This window comes from Rhinolophus hipposideros, assembly GCF_964194185.1.
Source record: "Rhinolophus hipposideros genome assembly, chromosome: 9".
Classification (NCBI taxonomy): domain Eukaryota; kingdom Metazoa; phylum Chordata; class Mammalia; order Chiroptera; family Rhinolophidae; genus Rhinolophus; species Rhinolophus hipposideros.
In genome coordinates, this window is record NC_138055.1 from 19,677,615 (window position 1) to 19,691,043 (window position 13,429).

Consider the following 13,429-nt stretch of genomic DNA (forward strand, 5'->3'; position numbering starts at 1 on the left):
CACCATGCATAGTTATTACAATATTGTTGGCAATGTTTCCTAGGCTACTTTACATCCTCATGACTACTTTGTAACTACCAATTTGTACTTCTTAATCCCTTTTCCTTTTTCACCCACCCCCTCCAACTCCCCTCCCATCTGGCAGGCATCAAAATGTTCTCTGTATTTATGAGTTTGTTTCTGTTTTGTTTGTTCATTTATTTTATTTTTAAAATTCCACTTATAAATGAAATCGTATGGTATTAGTCTTTTCTGACTTATTTTATTAAGCATAATATCCTCTGGGTCCATCCATGTTGTTGCAGATGACAAGACTGAATTTCTTTTATGGCTGAGTAATATTTCTTTGTGTGGAATATTCTTTATCCATTCATGTATTGATGGATACGAAGGTTGCTTCCGTATCTTGGCTATTGTAACGAATGCTGCATGAAATGAACATAGGGGTGCATATGTCTTTTCAAATTAGTGTTTTGGGTTTCTTTGGATAAATACCCAGAAGTAGAATCACTGAGTCCTTCTTTGTCTCTTGTGATAGCCTTTGTTTTAAAGTCTATTCTGTCTGGTATAAGTATTACTACCCCAGCCTTTTATTTTTTTCCTTTCCATTTGCATGAAATATCTTCTACCATCCCTTTGCTTTCAGTCTGTGTATGTCTTTTGATCTGAAGTGAATTCTTTTGTATGTAGCATATGGAAGGGTCTTATTTTCTTATCCATTCAGCCACCCTATTTCTTTCGATTGGAGCATTTAATCCATTTATGTTTAAGGTAATTGTTGATAGATATGTAGTTATTGCCATCTTGTTATATATATTTTTTTTCTTCTTAAAGAAGTCCCTTTAACATTTCTTGTAATACTGGTTTGGTGGTGATAAACTCCTTTAACTTTTTCTTGTCTGAGGAGTTCTTTATCTTATCTTCAATTCTAAATAATAGCTTTGCTGGGAAGAGTCATCATGGTTGTAGATCCTTGCTTTTCATTACTTTGAATATTTCATGCCAGTCATTTCTAGCCTGCAAAGTTGCTGTTGAGAAATCAGCTGACAATATTAAGGAGAGCTCCCTTATAGGTAATCAGCTGCTTTTCTCTTGCTGCTTTTAATATTTTTTTCTTTGTCTTTAACCTTTGATGTTTTCATTATGATGTATCTTGGTGTGGGCTTCTTTGGGTTCATCTTGTTTGAGACTCTATGTCCTTCTGGGGCTTATATGTCTATTTCCACTAGGTTAGGGAAGTTTTTTTTGTCATTGTTTCTTGAAATAGGTTTTCAATTTCTGCTCTCTCTCTTCTTCAAGTGCCCCTATGATGCGAATGTTGGTATGTTTGATGTCCCAGAAACTCCTTAATGTATCTTTAGTTTTATGAATTCTTGTTTTCTTTTTGCTGTTCTAATTGGGTGTTTTCTGCTACCTTGTCTTCCAAATTGCTGAGTCAGTCCTCTGCTTCATCTAATCTATTATTGATTCCCTCTCATGTAGTCTTCATTTCAGTCATTGTATTCTTCATTTCTGACTGGTTCTTTTTATGTTTTCTATTTCCATTTTTGTTTCCTATCTGTTTGTTGAAGTTCTCACTGAGATCATTGAGTATCCTTATAACCAGTGTTTTGAACTCTGTATCCGGTAGATTGGTTTTCTCCATTTTGTTTATTTTTCTGGAGTTTTGTTCTCTTCTTTCATTTGAGACATATTTTTTTGTCTCCTCATTTTGGCTGCCTCTCTGTTTTCATTTCTATGTATTAGGTAGGGCTGCTATGTCTCCCGGTCTTTGTAGAGTGGCCTTATGTGGTAAGTGTCCTATGGGGCCCAGTGGTGCAGTCTACCTGGTTACCTGAGCTGGGTGCTCCAGGCGTGCCCCTTGTGTGAGTTGTGTGTGCCCTCCTATTATAGTTGAAACTTGATTGTTATTGGCACATCAGTGGGAGGGATTTACCCTCTGGTTGATTGGTTGTGAGGACTGGCCTGGACAGTGGAAAAGCTGTTGTGTAGGGGCTGATCCTACAGAGCAGGATTCATTTTAATGGGGCTCTGGTGCCTGCCCAGTCTGCCCTGGTATGTCGTTTTTAGAGGTGGTGCTCCAGTGTGGTCTGAAGCTGACTACCGGGTATGTTGGTTTTGAGGCCTCTTTGGAGGAACTCTGGTGCAGGCCAAGGTCAGTTGCTGCCTGTGCTCTGCTCGGGGTCATTTGGTTTGTGCTACAAAGTGATCTGCAGATGGTTGCTATTTGTGTTGGGCTTGGAGGTACCTGAGAGAGGCTAAGCTGTGAGCTGAGGCCAGCTGTCACTAGTGCTGGGCTTGGGCTGCTTAGGAAGAGGTACAAGGCGTACCAAGGCCAGATGCTGCTTGTTTGGGGTTTGTGAACCTTTGAGAGATTTTAGGAAGGTCAGCAGCATGAGCCAAGAGAGGCTGTTCGTATGGAAAAGCTACTGGAAGTGGCTTGCGTGGGCCCACAAGTTGAGTGGGGTGGAATCTCAGGGAGTCACCAGGGTGGGGTGAATGAACAGTGTTAGGTAGGTTGATGGAGACTCATATATGGTGTTGCCTCTGTCTGCACACTGGGTTGGGGGAGGGCTCAACAAAGGAACAATGGCTTCTGCCAGCACATCTGTCTGGGAGAAAGCTGCCCCTGCAGCACTTGCTCTGAAGCCTGACAATTCACTGCCTCCCTAAATGTCCTTGGCACCTTTTGAGCTGCTGCCCCAGCACTGGAGTACAGAGCAAGTGAGTCCCTCAGCGAGTGAATCTTTACAAGGAACACCTGGGACTCCAGCAGCCCTCCATCTCATTCAGCCACAACCTCTGCTGGTTTTCACAGCCAGAAGTTTTGGGGACTTCTCTTCCTGGCACTGGAACCCTGGAATGGGGAGCCTGGTATGGGGCTGGAACCCCTTGCTCTTCAGGGAGGACTTCCACAGCTGAGATATCCCTTCTGGTTTTTAATTGCCACACATGCGTGTGAGACCAGCCTGTTCCTCATTTCCACCCCTCCTACCAGTCTGGATATGGCTTCTCTATGTCCTTAGTTATAGGACTTCTGTTCAGCTAGACTTCAGGCCGTTCTTAGTGATGGTTGTTCTGTAGTTTAGTTGTAATTTTGATGTGGTTATGGGAGGAGGCAAGCACAGCGTTCACCTACTCCACCATTTTGATCAGAAGCCAAGATTTCCAGACATGTATTGGGGAGGACACAGGCATACAATCCACAATAAAGGGAAACCTCCAAAGATACACTTTACCTACTTTATAGTTTCGCCCAGGGCTACGATGCTGTCACTTTTGAAAAATCAAGAGTGGCATCTTGTGAATTGACAAGATTCAAGAAATTCAGTGCAATAAAAATCACAGGGCACTTTTCACTGTAATACTTTTCCAAGAAGTTGATCTACCTTATGCTAGCAAATGATCTCAAGAACACAAAATGCCAATTTAGTTAACAGTTAGAACTGATGCTCTATTTTCAGCAACAGTGCATCCTGGACAGGGGAGACCAAATCCACACAATCCTCCTGAGGTAATGACAGCCCCCAATTAAAATGATGGTGGAGGCTCTCGGCACCTGTTAACATCATACCTGTAAAGACTATGTAGATCTTATTATTTTTAAATTGATGTTTAGACTCCCTAGTTCCTAATTTAGATTTCTGCTTGAAGAAATGCTATCTGAATGTCAGAAAAGGATCATGACCTTCTGTTTTGAAACTGTGTCTTGCAATAGAATGTTACTTGTTTATGGGATTCTAATTTCAATTTGAGTTATTTTTGACAAAACACTTCATGTACTGTCAACATACAGGGCCATGGTGAAGAATGTCTTAATTTTATTTTATTTTATGTGTTAATTCTGTAATTGCTTCCCAGCCACTCAGCTCAGTAGAGTGAGGGACATGAAGTACTTGCCGGGGATGCTGGTAGGGAAGGACATTTTGTAAACGTTTTTAGGCATTGGTGGGTATACATGGAGCATTATATTGCCAACAGGTTAATTAAGACTGTGCAATTAAAAAGTAACTAGGGTAACTAAAGTTTTGAGGATTTTATATCTATGACAACTACAAAAAACATAAGTGGGATATTATAAGATAAAAAATAGTTGCACGATTATGTGAATTTTTTTGCTTTTTAAATATATCTATGTTTCCAAAGAAGTTTGCAAAAGGAAACTTCTGGAAGCCAGAATTATGCTCCTTCATTATTGTATGTTTCAGGATAATGGTACTTAAACCTTTCCTCACTTATCTCCCACCAGTTGTTCTTAGAGGCAGGTAGGGATAAGAGGGCTGGCTGGGGGGAGATGGCATGAAGAAATGCTACAGAGGAAAAAGTGAAATGATACTAAACCAAGGAGAGAGAGGTGGGAATGAGGGGCATAGCAATGTATTTGAAAGAGCCTGAGCTCTACAGTCAGACAACCCCAAATTTCAGTCCCAGCTCCACCATATGCCCTGTGGAAGGCACTTCTACTCCCTGGGTACCAGTTTCCTCACCTGTAAGGTGATGATAACCACAGCACTCACTCATAATTATATACAGTGGGTGTAGTTAGTCAAGCATTGTCATCCACAGAGCCCTGTATCAAGCAAGGCATCCAAGGCCTAAATAGTGCAGTGTGGTGTTTTCCTCATCCCTTCCCCACACCTTAGCCTCCATGGAGTCTCCGAGAGACAGCACCTTAACGCTTCCACCTGCCTGTTGCCTTCTGTATCTGCCTTTGCTCTGAGGGGAGGAGGGCAGGGCACAAGACAATGGGCAGCAAGATGGTGAAGGGTCAGCTTCCTCAGAGCAGAGTTCCTCCCAGCGTGCAGAACAGAGTTTCCGGACAGAGTTAGCAGGAGGCAGCGTTGCCTATCTACAGGTATAGTGCGGGATGGAAACAGTAAAATGATTAGTAATTACTCTTTTTTAAAAAAAAGTGTCTGGCACCCAGACTGCTTCTGTGCATAGCACCTGGTGAGAACCACCGTTCCAGGATATGACTATTTTAGATTGATTTTTAATTAAATGAAAACATTCCTTCCAGACCTGGCGTACATGTACCCACAGATAGGATGTTGGATGACTTTGAATGTCGCTGGTCTAGAACATTCTAGAAAGGGAGAAAGCAGCCGCTTCTTAGGTCATTTGCCTTGGTTCTAAAATGTGCTTGTTTGTGAAGGAAAACAATGGTCATTTATGTTATTTTTTTCCAGAACATAATTGCCGAACATGAAATTCGTAATATCTCCTGTGCTGCCCAGGACCCAGAAGATCTCTCAACATTTGCTTATATCACAAAAGATTTGAAGTCAAATCACCACTACTGTCACGTGTTTACTGCCTTTGATGTGGTGAGTAACTACCCTCTTTGGACAGATTAAATATTTCCCCAAATGTACCTGGATTTTATTGAAAGCCCAGCTTATAATTAAGATGCTTGGTTTGTTTACCAAGTATGAAGGTATACCTCGCATAAGGGATAGTGCAGCCTCAGCTTTTCTGAGCTTTGTCTATAGAACTCCACTACTACCTAGTATCTGAACTGTCTTTGCTCAACTACTAACTTCACTTTTCAGATTTGACGAATTACCTTTCTTCTGATATCAAAAGACGGTAAATGTCTTCACAGCCTCCTTTTTCCTTCACTATGTCTGTTGGTTTCTCTGGTAGCCATTTCTAAATAGTAGAGGATAATAATCTGCTATTGTTAGTAGGTAAATTACACAGCTGCCATACAGAAAACCATAAATCTTGTGTGAGGCACTGAAATTTATTTTTCTTCCAAACAAATCTAGATTATTATACCCAATTCTACAAAGTACCAAGGTTTTCTTTAAGATATATATATATGTAACCATGAAATACTTTATAATCAGAAGATTATAAACTAAAATGTTGCTTTAACAATTCTTCTGTGCTCAGTGTATTTGAAATACACATATTTAAAGAAGTACATAGAAATTGCAGTGTAATATATTATCAGGAGGCCAGTCCACAGTTCAACGTCCTGGGTAAGGCTGCTAGAAACAATCTTTGTCAGGTCTGACAAACACCCATGAACAAAGGACCATCGTAATGCACAATTTGCACCATTCTAACGCATGTTAGGTTCATGCCCAGAGCATTGTATCATGCTGCGTGTGGCTCATCCCTTTCAGTTTTTGAAAAAATTCCTTCTATCTTGGGAGACATGAGAAAAGTAATATAAAAGTGGCATGTGGTGACAGTAAGGACGGCAAAGCAAAGCCCTCAAAGGCCACTCTAAATATCTCTGGATGTGTTTGTTTGCATGGCATCGGTTGATTAAAGTCATCTCAACATTAGGTTTCTGGTACCTTAAGCATAACTTGTCATTCTTGTGAAGTGCAGTTGTTTCTTTTTTTTTTTTTTCACAGTGAAAATAATTTTATATTTAGAATTAGCCAGCTGGACTCAGTTTTGATGATCTCAATTTCGTTGGCAACATCCAAAGCATCATAGTCAGGTGCCAGTCAAACATATGCCTTCATCTCTCCATCAGGCCTCATCAGAGTGTTGACCTTGGCCACGTCAATGTCACAGAGCTCGTTCACAGGCTGTTTGATGTGGTGCTTGTTGACCTTGACATTCACAATGAACACAGTGTATGTTGTCTTCTATCTTCTTCATGGCTGACTTGGTAGTTAGGGGGATTTGACAATGGCACAGTGGTCAAGCTTGTTACTCCAGAGGGCGCTCTTCTGAGGGTGTTTGGGCTGCCTTTGGAGCCGCAGTGTGTTGGGCCTTTGGAAGGTGAGTGACGTGCGGATCTTCTCTTTCTGTGGCCGGGGATGCTTTTCAGCACTGCTTTCTTTAGTTTCAAAGCCTTTGCTTTGGCTTCAGCTTAGGGAGGGGCAGGGGCTTCCTTCTTTGCTATCAGCGCCATCTTTGTGAAAGGGCCAGTTGTTCCTTCAAACAGCAAAATTCCGTTCTTTCCACATATATTTTGGTTGGCATGAAACACCTCTCTCTGTGGGAGTTGGTGTCCTAGAAGGAGGAAGCAGGTCAGAGTTCATCTCCCAGCACAGCTCCCTGATCTTAGACAAGTTGCAGGACTTTCCTGAGTTTGATTTCCATTGTGTATAAAACAGGTACAAGGATTTATACCTCACAGGTTTTCATCAGGATTGAAATGAAGGAACATATGTAGGGTGCCGCATAAATAATAGGTGTTCAATATTAGTTCCATCCCTACTTGTTTGCTCTCCTTGCCTACTGACATCACAAAGGGCAGCCTGGCCCCTTTTTCTGCTAAAAGACATAAGATAGATTTGCCAAAATTGTATTTATGGTCCAAAGTTTTCCCACTGCCTTTGTAAAAGAACTGAAAAAGTATGGGTGGCCGGTTAGCTCAGTTGGTTAGAACGTGGTGCTAATAACACCAAGATTGCCGGTTCGATCCCCCCCAAAAAAGAACTGAAAAAGTAGAAGCAATAAATAAATGAAATAGAAACAATAGAAAGAAAACATTGACTCTGCAAACCTCACATTGGTATATTGTCTCTTTACAGTGTTTTCATTGAATATTAATATTCCAATACTTTGCAGGATGAATTCCAGCTTTTCCTTGAGTATTGCAGCGTTTCTTTCTAAATTGGTTTTTACTTGCCTTCATAAATGTATCCAAAACATTTTGTATTTGAACTAAAAATGATACCCATTGGCCATCTGCCCCCTTGAGATTTAGATTTGCCTTGGTTCTAAAATTTGTCATGTCGTAGATATAGATGTAGATGTAGATATACATATAGATATATAGAGATATATGACAGAATACTGAGGTGAAATGTGGGGGGAAAACAGTCAATTGTTTAGTTTTAGGAACAACATGATATCCCTGAAACATTTGGAAATCATGTGGAGAATTGCTTCATCTTTTATCTTTTCATCCAGATGTTAGATTTAATGTAGACATTCACTAGGTTAGGATTCTGGTATCAGCTCCAATGGATTTTCATCTTGCACCACAAATCTACCATTTTAATCCTCTCTGGATGAACACAGTTTGTTTAACTTCCAAAATAGTAACAAAGGCTACCAGCCTTGACCAGAGCTTTTGAGCAATTTTGAGATGCAACAAACTTTGCTAGCACTAAAAAAAGGCTCTTTGATCATGGATTTTGTGTCTTTATGTAGGGCAGTTCACTATTTAGTCCAGTCTTAAAACCTTAAAATTCTTTTGTTGAGAGTCAGTCCCCTGGGCTGCCCAAATGGCAAAGAAAGAAAGGAAGGGAGGGAGGGAGGAAAGAAAGAAAAGGAGAGAAAAAGAAAAGAATACCCTAAGTATACAGTTAATCTTTTAGCTGATATTTATGAGTATATATGCATTTTTAATTGCAAAGTTATTGCCACTTTGATCTTGTGGACCTTTCATGTGTCACAAAATGTTTATCTGCTATATCAAGAAAATTCAATGACGTCTAAGATGCTTCTAGTTTACGGAGAGATAGATTTGAAATTCAGCACATTTTCCCATAGAAATCCTGTGGCCTGGGAAGGGAGGCCCAAGCCCCCTTACAAAAGCTAGCATGTGAGTTTAACATACTTCGCTTACCTCAGGTCATACCTAGTCTGAGATGCTCAGATTCCAGGAGGGGGTGGAGTGTGCCCTGTTTCCCAAGTTCATTCGGTCATGGTAGCCTGTTTTGGAGAGCACCTTGCAGGGGTGGTGTTCTGCAGACTACACTTCAGGAAATATTATACTTTATGATTTCTGTGCCTGTTTCCATTTCTTAGAATCTATGCTAAATTCAGCTTGTGATATTTAGTTTTAGATGACAGGTAGATGAAAATGAAAAGACTAGAGCAAAAATGGAATTAGCATTCCCAAGAAAAAAGCCAGTACATACCTACAAGCAAGTGCCATGCCTGCTCTGCATTCTAGACTCTTACTATTGCGGCAGCTGATTTCTATTCACATCTCTAACTTGCTAAGGTCTGGAACACATCTCATCAACCATAGAACAAAAGACTTCCCAAACTCTACCTTCCAGTCAGTGAAAACTTGGGGAAAAGGGAGCAGTAGGACTGGGTAGAAAAGAAGGATCTGTTACGAGACTAGAAGTTGTGGGGTTAAAGACACAGATTCCGCGTTCCTCTGCCTCCCTTATCTCAAATGAATGAAGCAGAATTCCATGCTGCTAGGATTACAAAAGGGGCAGTCGGTATTTCAGTGACGACCAGGTCCCAAGGCTGCAGTGATCTTCCTTCAAAGGCCACGATAGATAAGAGACAGATATAACCAAGGTAATTTGGAAACTAATTTTTATATACGCCTATCATTCACTCAGTGTAGAACTTCTAATCATAGAATTGAGATAGGTAAATCAGAAAGATGTGAGTGCATTTTCTGTGGGAATAACAGGTCAATTTTTAAAATCTGGGAAGGGGGCCGGCCTGGTGGCTCAGGTAGTTGGAGCGCTGTGTTCCTAATGCAGAGGTCGCCATGTCCTACACAACTAGAACTAGAGTGTGGGGGGAGGCAGAAGAAGAGGGCGGGAAATCTGAGAAGGACCTCATTCAATAGTTTTGAAATATGAAAGGTTTATTTTTTTAATAGCATTAAATGCCATGGCTGCTGCTAGACACTTGCTAATTCTCACTTCTCTATAAAGAATATGTTTGCCGTCTTAGATATTTTTAACCATGCTCATTTTTCTCTTGCTTGCAACTCCCAAATTCCATAATCTGCAGCGTGCAGCACGTGGTGTGTGCCTTGTACTGGCTCGGGAACGTACAGGGAATGTCAGAGTCATGATGCTCTGGGTGGGTCATGTGGGAGACAAAGCTCCCTCTCTCCTGGGCTTTCTTGACTGAATGTGGGCCGTGAATGGATCTAAGTGGGAGAAACAGAAATGACAGCATGTGGGAGAACATGGTCCGTGGCCTGTGTGATAACATTTTATCGTACTCTACCATCAATATGTACCAGCAGGCCAAAGCAGAGAACCGTCTGCATGAGTTGGCTTGCTAAAGGCAACCCCGCTATCACAATGCAGGAGACCTATGCCAACTTCCAATTTGGGCGCTGCTGCAAGTTTCTTTCTTGGTTTTCTCATCAGCTTAATGAAATTTAAATTGTTCCCAGTTTTACTGAAATATAATTGACAGAGAACATTGTATTCATTTTAGGTATGCAACATAATGATTTTATATATACAGAGGGTGCCCAAAAAATGTATACACATTTTAAGAAAGGAAAAAACTGTATTAAAATTGTAATACTCGATATATACCGATAACAAAAGATGAATACAAGTCATGTGTATACATTTTTTGGGCACCCCAGGGATATATGGTCGCCACGGTAAGTTTAATTTTAACATCCATCACCTCACATAGTTACAGATTTTTTTCCCTGTGATGAGAACTTTCAGATCTACTCTTTTAGCAACTTTGAAATATTCAGTACAGTATTGTTAACTACAGTCACCATGCTGTACATGACATCCCCAGAACTTACTGTCTTGTAATTGAAAGTTTGTACCTTTTGACCAACGTCACCCATTTCACACTTTCTTAAGCTCTGAAATTATTCCTGTAGAGTAGTTCCTGACATGAAGTATCTATGGTTTTGTGTCGCAGAGATTGTCCCACAAAGTGAGAATTTAAAGGTTCAAAAGAACTTCTGACAACTAAATTAATATCCTATGTGCAGCTAGGTGGTCTCTTTCATTGTTTCTCATTTTCTCCTCTTGAAAATGGCCCTCAACCTATTTGACTATGATACTATGAAAGCACGTGGCAATATAAGAAAAAGTTGAAGTGCATAGAGCCTTTAAGATGGAACTGTAACACTTTCTCTGGTTAGTCTCCCACTTACAAAGGAGCAACCTACAGGCACGGCAGAAGGTTTTCCTGGCCCTCTGCAGCCAACTGAAACTCATCAACAAGGTCTGTCCCAGGAGGGATTCTGCTCCTGAGAGCAGAGAATGGCCCTGATTGAATTACAAAGGCAGCGTCCTGAGCCCCATGGTCCTCTACACCACCACCTCCACCCCCCACCCAAAAAAAGAATAAACACTGCTGGGCTGCATTTATCCATATCTCCTCTTCATTGGCATAAAGCATTGAGAATTAACCATAACCAAGCCGTAAAGCCAAAGGTGGGTGGATAGTCAAAGAATAATTGTCACTCTTTTTTTTCCTCTCATCTCTAGGCCGGGGGAGGGGGGGGTGTGGTATTGAGTGGGTTGGACGTTACCAGAGCCTTAAATTGATCACAGTTTTTATAGAGTTAGAAAGTAGGCATTCTGAATGTTTTTTCTCAGGTTGTTTTGCACTCATTATAGCCCCCTCCCAAATAACTAAATACCAGATCTCATGTTTAGGGGCATGGCCTTTAGAATCAGCCTGATTTTAAATCCCAGGTCAGCACTGCTTAGCTTTAGAGTTTGGGCAAGAATGTCTCTCAGCCTCAGCGTCCACCTGTAAACTAGAGATAGGAGTGGTGTCCACCAGCTATGGTTATATGCCCGTTTCCAGCACATGGCATTCAGTCGGTCTTTGCTGCTAAGGATGGCAGAACAGTAGGAGCAGCTGGTAGCAGCTGTTTTCTTTCTTGTTGTCAGACCCTGTGTGAGAATTTGTGCCCCAGTCTTTGGTTTACAACACGTTTGTTGCAGCTGTATTCCACACCTGAGGAGAAAGTCAGAATCCATATGAGATATGTTTACTGAGTACCCACCACGTCAGGCACCGGTTCCTGCTCTCCAGGAGCTCGTAGTTCAGACATGGGGACATAACAACTCATACCTGTGCTATCCTGGAGTTGTGCTAGCACCCCGCAGGGCAGGGGCTCCCAGAGGAGGGGCCCTGGGACTGGAGGCTGAACATTTCATTTGTGTGTACATGTGGTATGTTCGGAGGCATGGCGACTCATTAATTCCCTTTAGCATGATGTGCTCAGAGCATTAGACAAGCATCTGCAATAAAGAAGAAGTCATTTATATTTACTATATTTACCAAGCCGAGGAAATGGGCTTGTTGTCCATTTGAGACAGATTTTCAGCAGCGAGGGTTAAAATAAAATGGGTTTGATATTAGCAAGTATCCCTTTTGAAAGCATCACACATTAGTGAAGGGTTCACTGTAGCTTCCACCAGTAGCTTTTACTTTTGAAGAGTGGGGAGAGGTTGAAATCTAGCAAATCTCTCCTCTGCACACCCTTTCCCCAGTACCTGCCAAGAACAGGATAAATCGTTAGACCATGGTTCCCTTCTGCGCTCATGGGCCGATCCCTCCAAGGTGGGTCTATCCAGCACCCTAGGCTGTGGTTCCATGAGGACAGGTGACCACAGGGCACACGTGTGTGACCTCCACAGGGAACCTGGAATGTGGGGAGAAAGCGGGTCCTGATTTAGTGAGCAGGACACAACATCCTCCCTGAGTCTTTCACTCAGCCAATGTGCACTCGTGTACTGGGTGAGGCCTGACATGAAGCCTTGGCAGACACTGTGGGACCCTCCGCCACGTGTAAAAATCTGGTTTTTGAAGAAAGTGTGATGGCATGCAAAAATCCCTCCTGATTTAATGTCACATGAAAAAGCAACTTATGAAACTGTGTATAAAGTCTGCTTCTAAGTTTGTAAATTCTCATATAGTATAACTCATATAGCATAGAAAAAGTATTTGTGTGTATATACAAGTGTCAAAAGAAAATACAGCAAAAGATAGCAGTGCTACCTCCCAGCAGTAGAATTTTACAGGTGATTTTTTAAAATTTTTTTCTTTATGTATTTTCAAAAATTTTCTACATGTACCCCTGTTATAATTATGGGGAAAATAATAAATTAATGATTCTTGTAGTTAGCTGAAATTAGTCCTAAAGAAGCTGTCTGCATTTTGGCCAGTTGACATGTCAGCCCTAGATGAGAGAGGCTTCTTAGCAGAATAACTTTTATGTCTAAATTCTGAAGACCTGTCTTTGGGCAGTATTTACTTCTACAAATATAGTCTATAAAGATTAATTTCTGGCTTGTAATTGAGAGCACTAACTATCGGTAGAGCTAAGGAGATGTCAATGAATTCTGTGAATATGCCCAGAATATTCTGTTATTTTTTGCCTCAAGACGTGGGTGAAGCAAGTTGTAGACAAAGCTTACCCTAGGTCTTAAAAAACAAGAAGTACAAGTAAAATACAGCCAAAAGAGAAAGATGGCCACTTTCCAGAGACTGCACAGAGACCCAGATTAAAAAACACTTTCTTTTGTCTTCAGGCCCCCAACAGCATGGCCTGCATTTTTCCATCCCAATCTGCCTGTGGGAGGGAAGATAGAAGGAAAGAAGGCTTTGGCCATCATAGTCACCTTTACCTCACCATTATGGTGCAAGTCCTCTTCTTTTAGCGACATTCAAAGCAGCTTCCTTTTTTACAATTCCTCCAACAAACATTTGTTGAGCACCTAATATGTCCTAAGCCCTAGAATGCAAAGTC

The 13,429-nt window shown here is 41.3% G+C and overlaps 1 protein-coding gene across 15 annotated transcripts in view; it reads left to right on the forward strand.

Annotated features, from left to right (window-relative positions):
• The window catches only part of ANKS1B (ankyrin repeat and sterile alpha motif domain containing 1B), a 915,638-nt gene that overhangs the window by 881,070 nt on the left and 21,139 nt on the right, over positions 1 to 13,429 (forward strand). For all 15 annotated transcript variants that reach the window (XM_081058249.1, XM_081058238.1, XM_081058246.1 and 12 more), the window contains one exon: positions 5,190 to 5,327. In XM_081058249.1, coding sequence (XP_080914375.1) covers positions 5,190 to 5,327 — 138 coding nt within the window. The remainder of the gene's footprint in view (positions 1 to 5,189; positions 5,328 to 13,429) is intronic.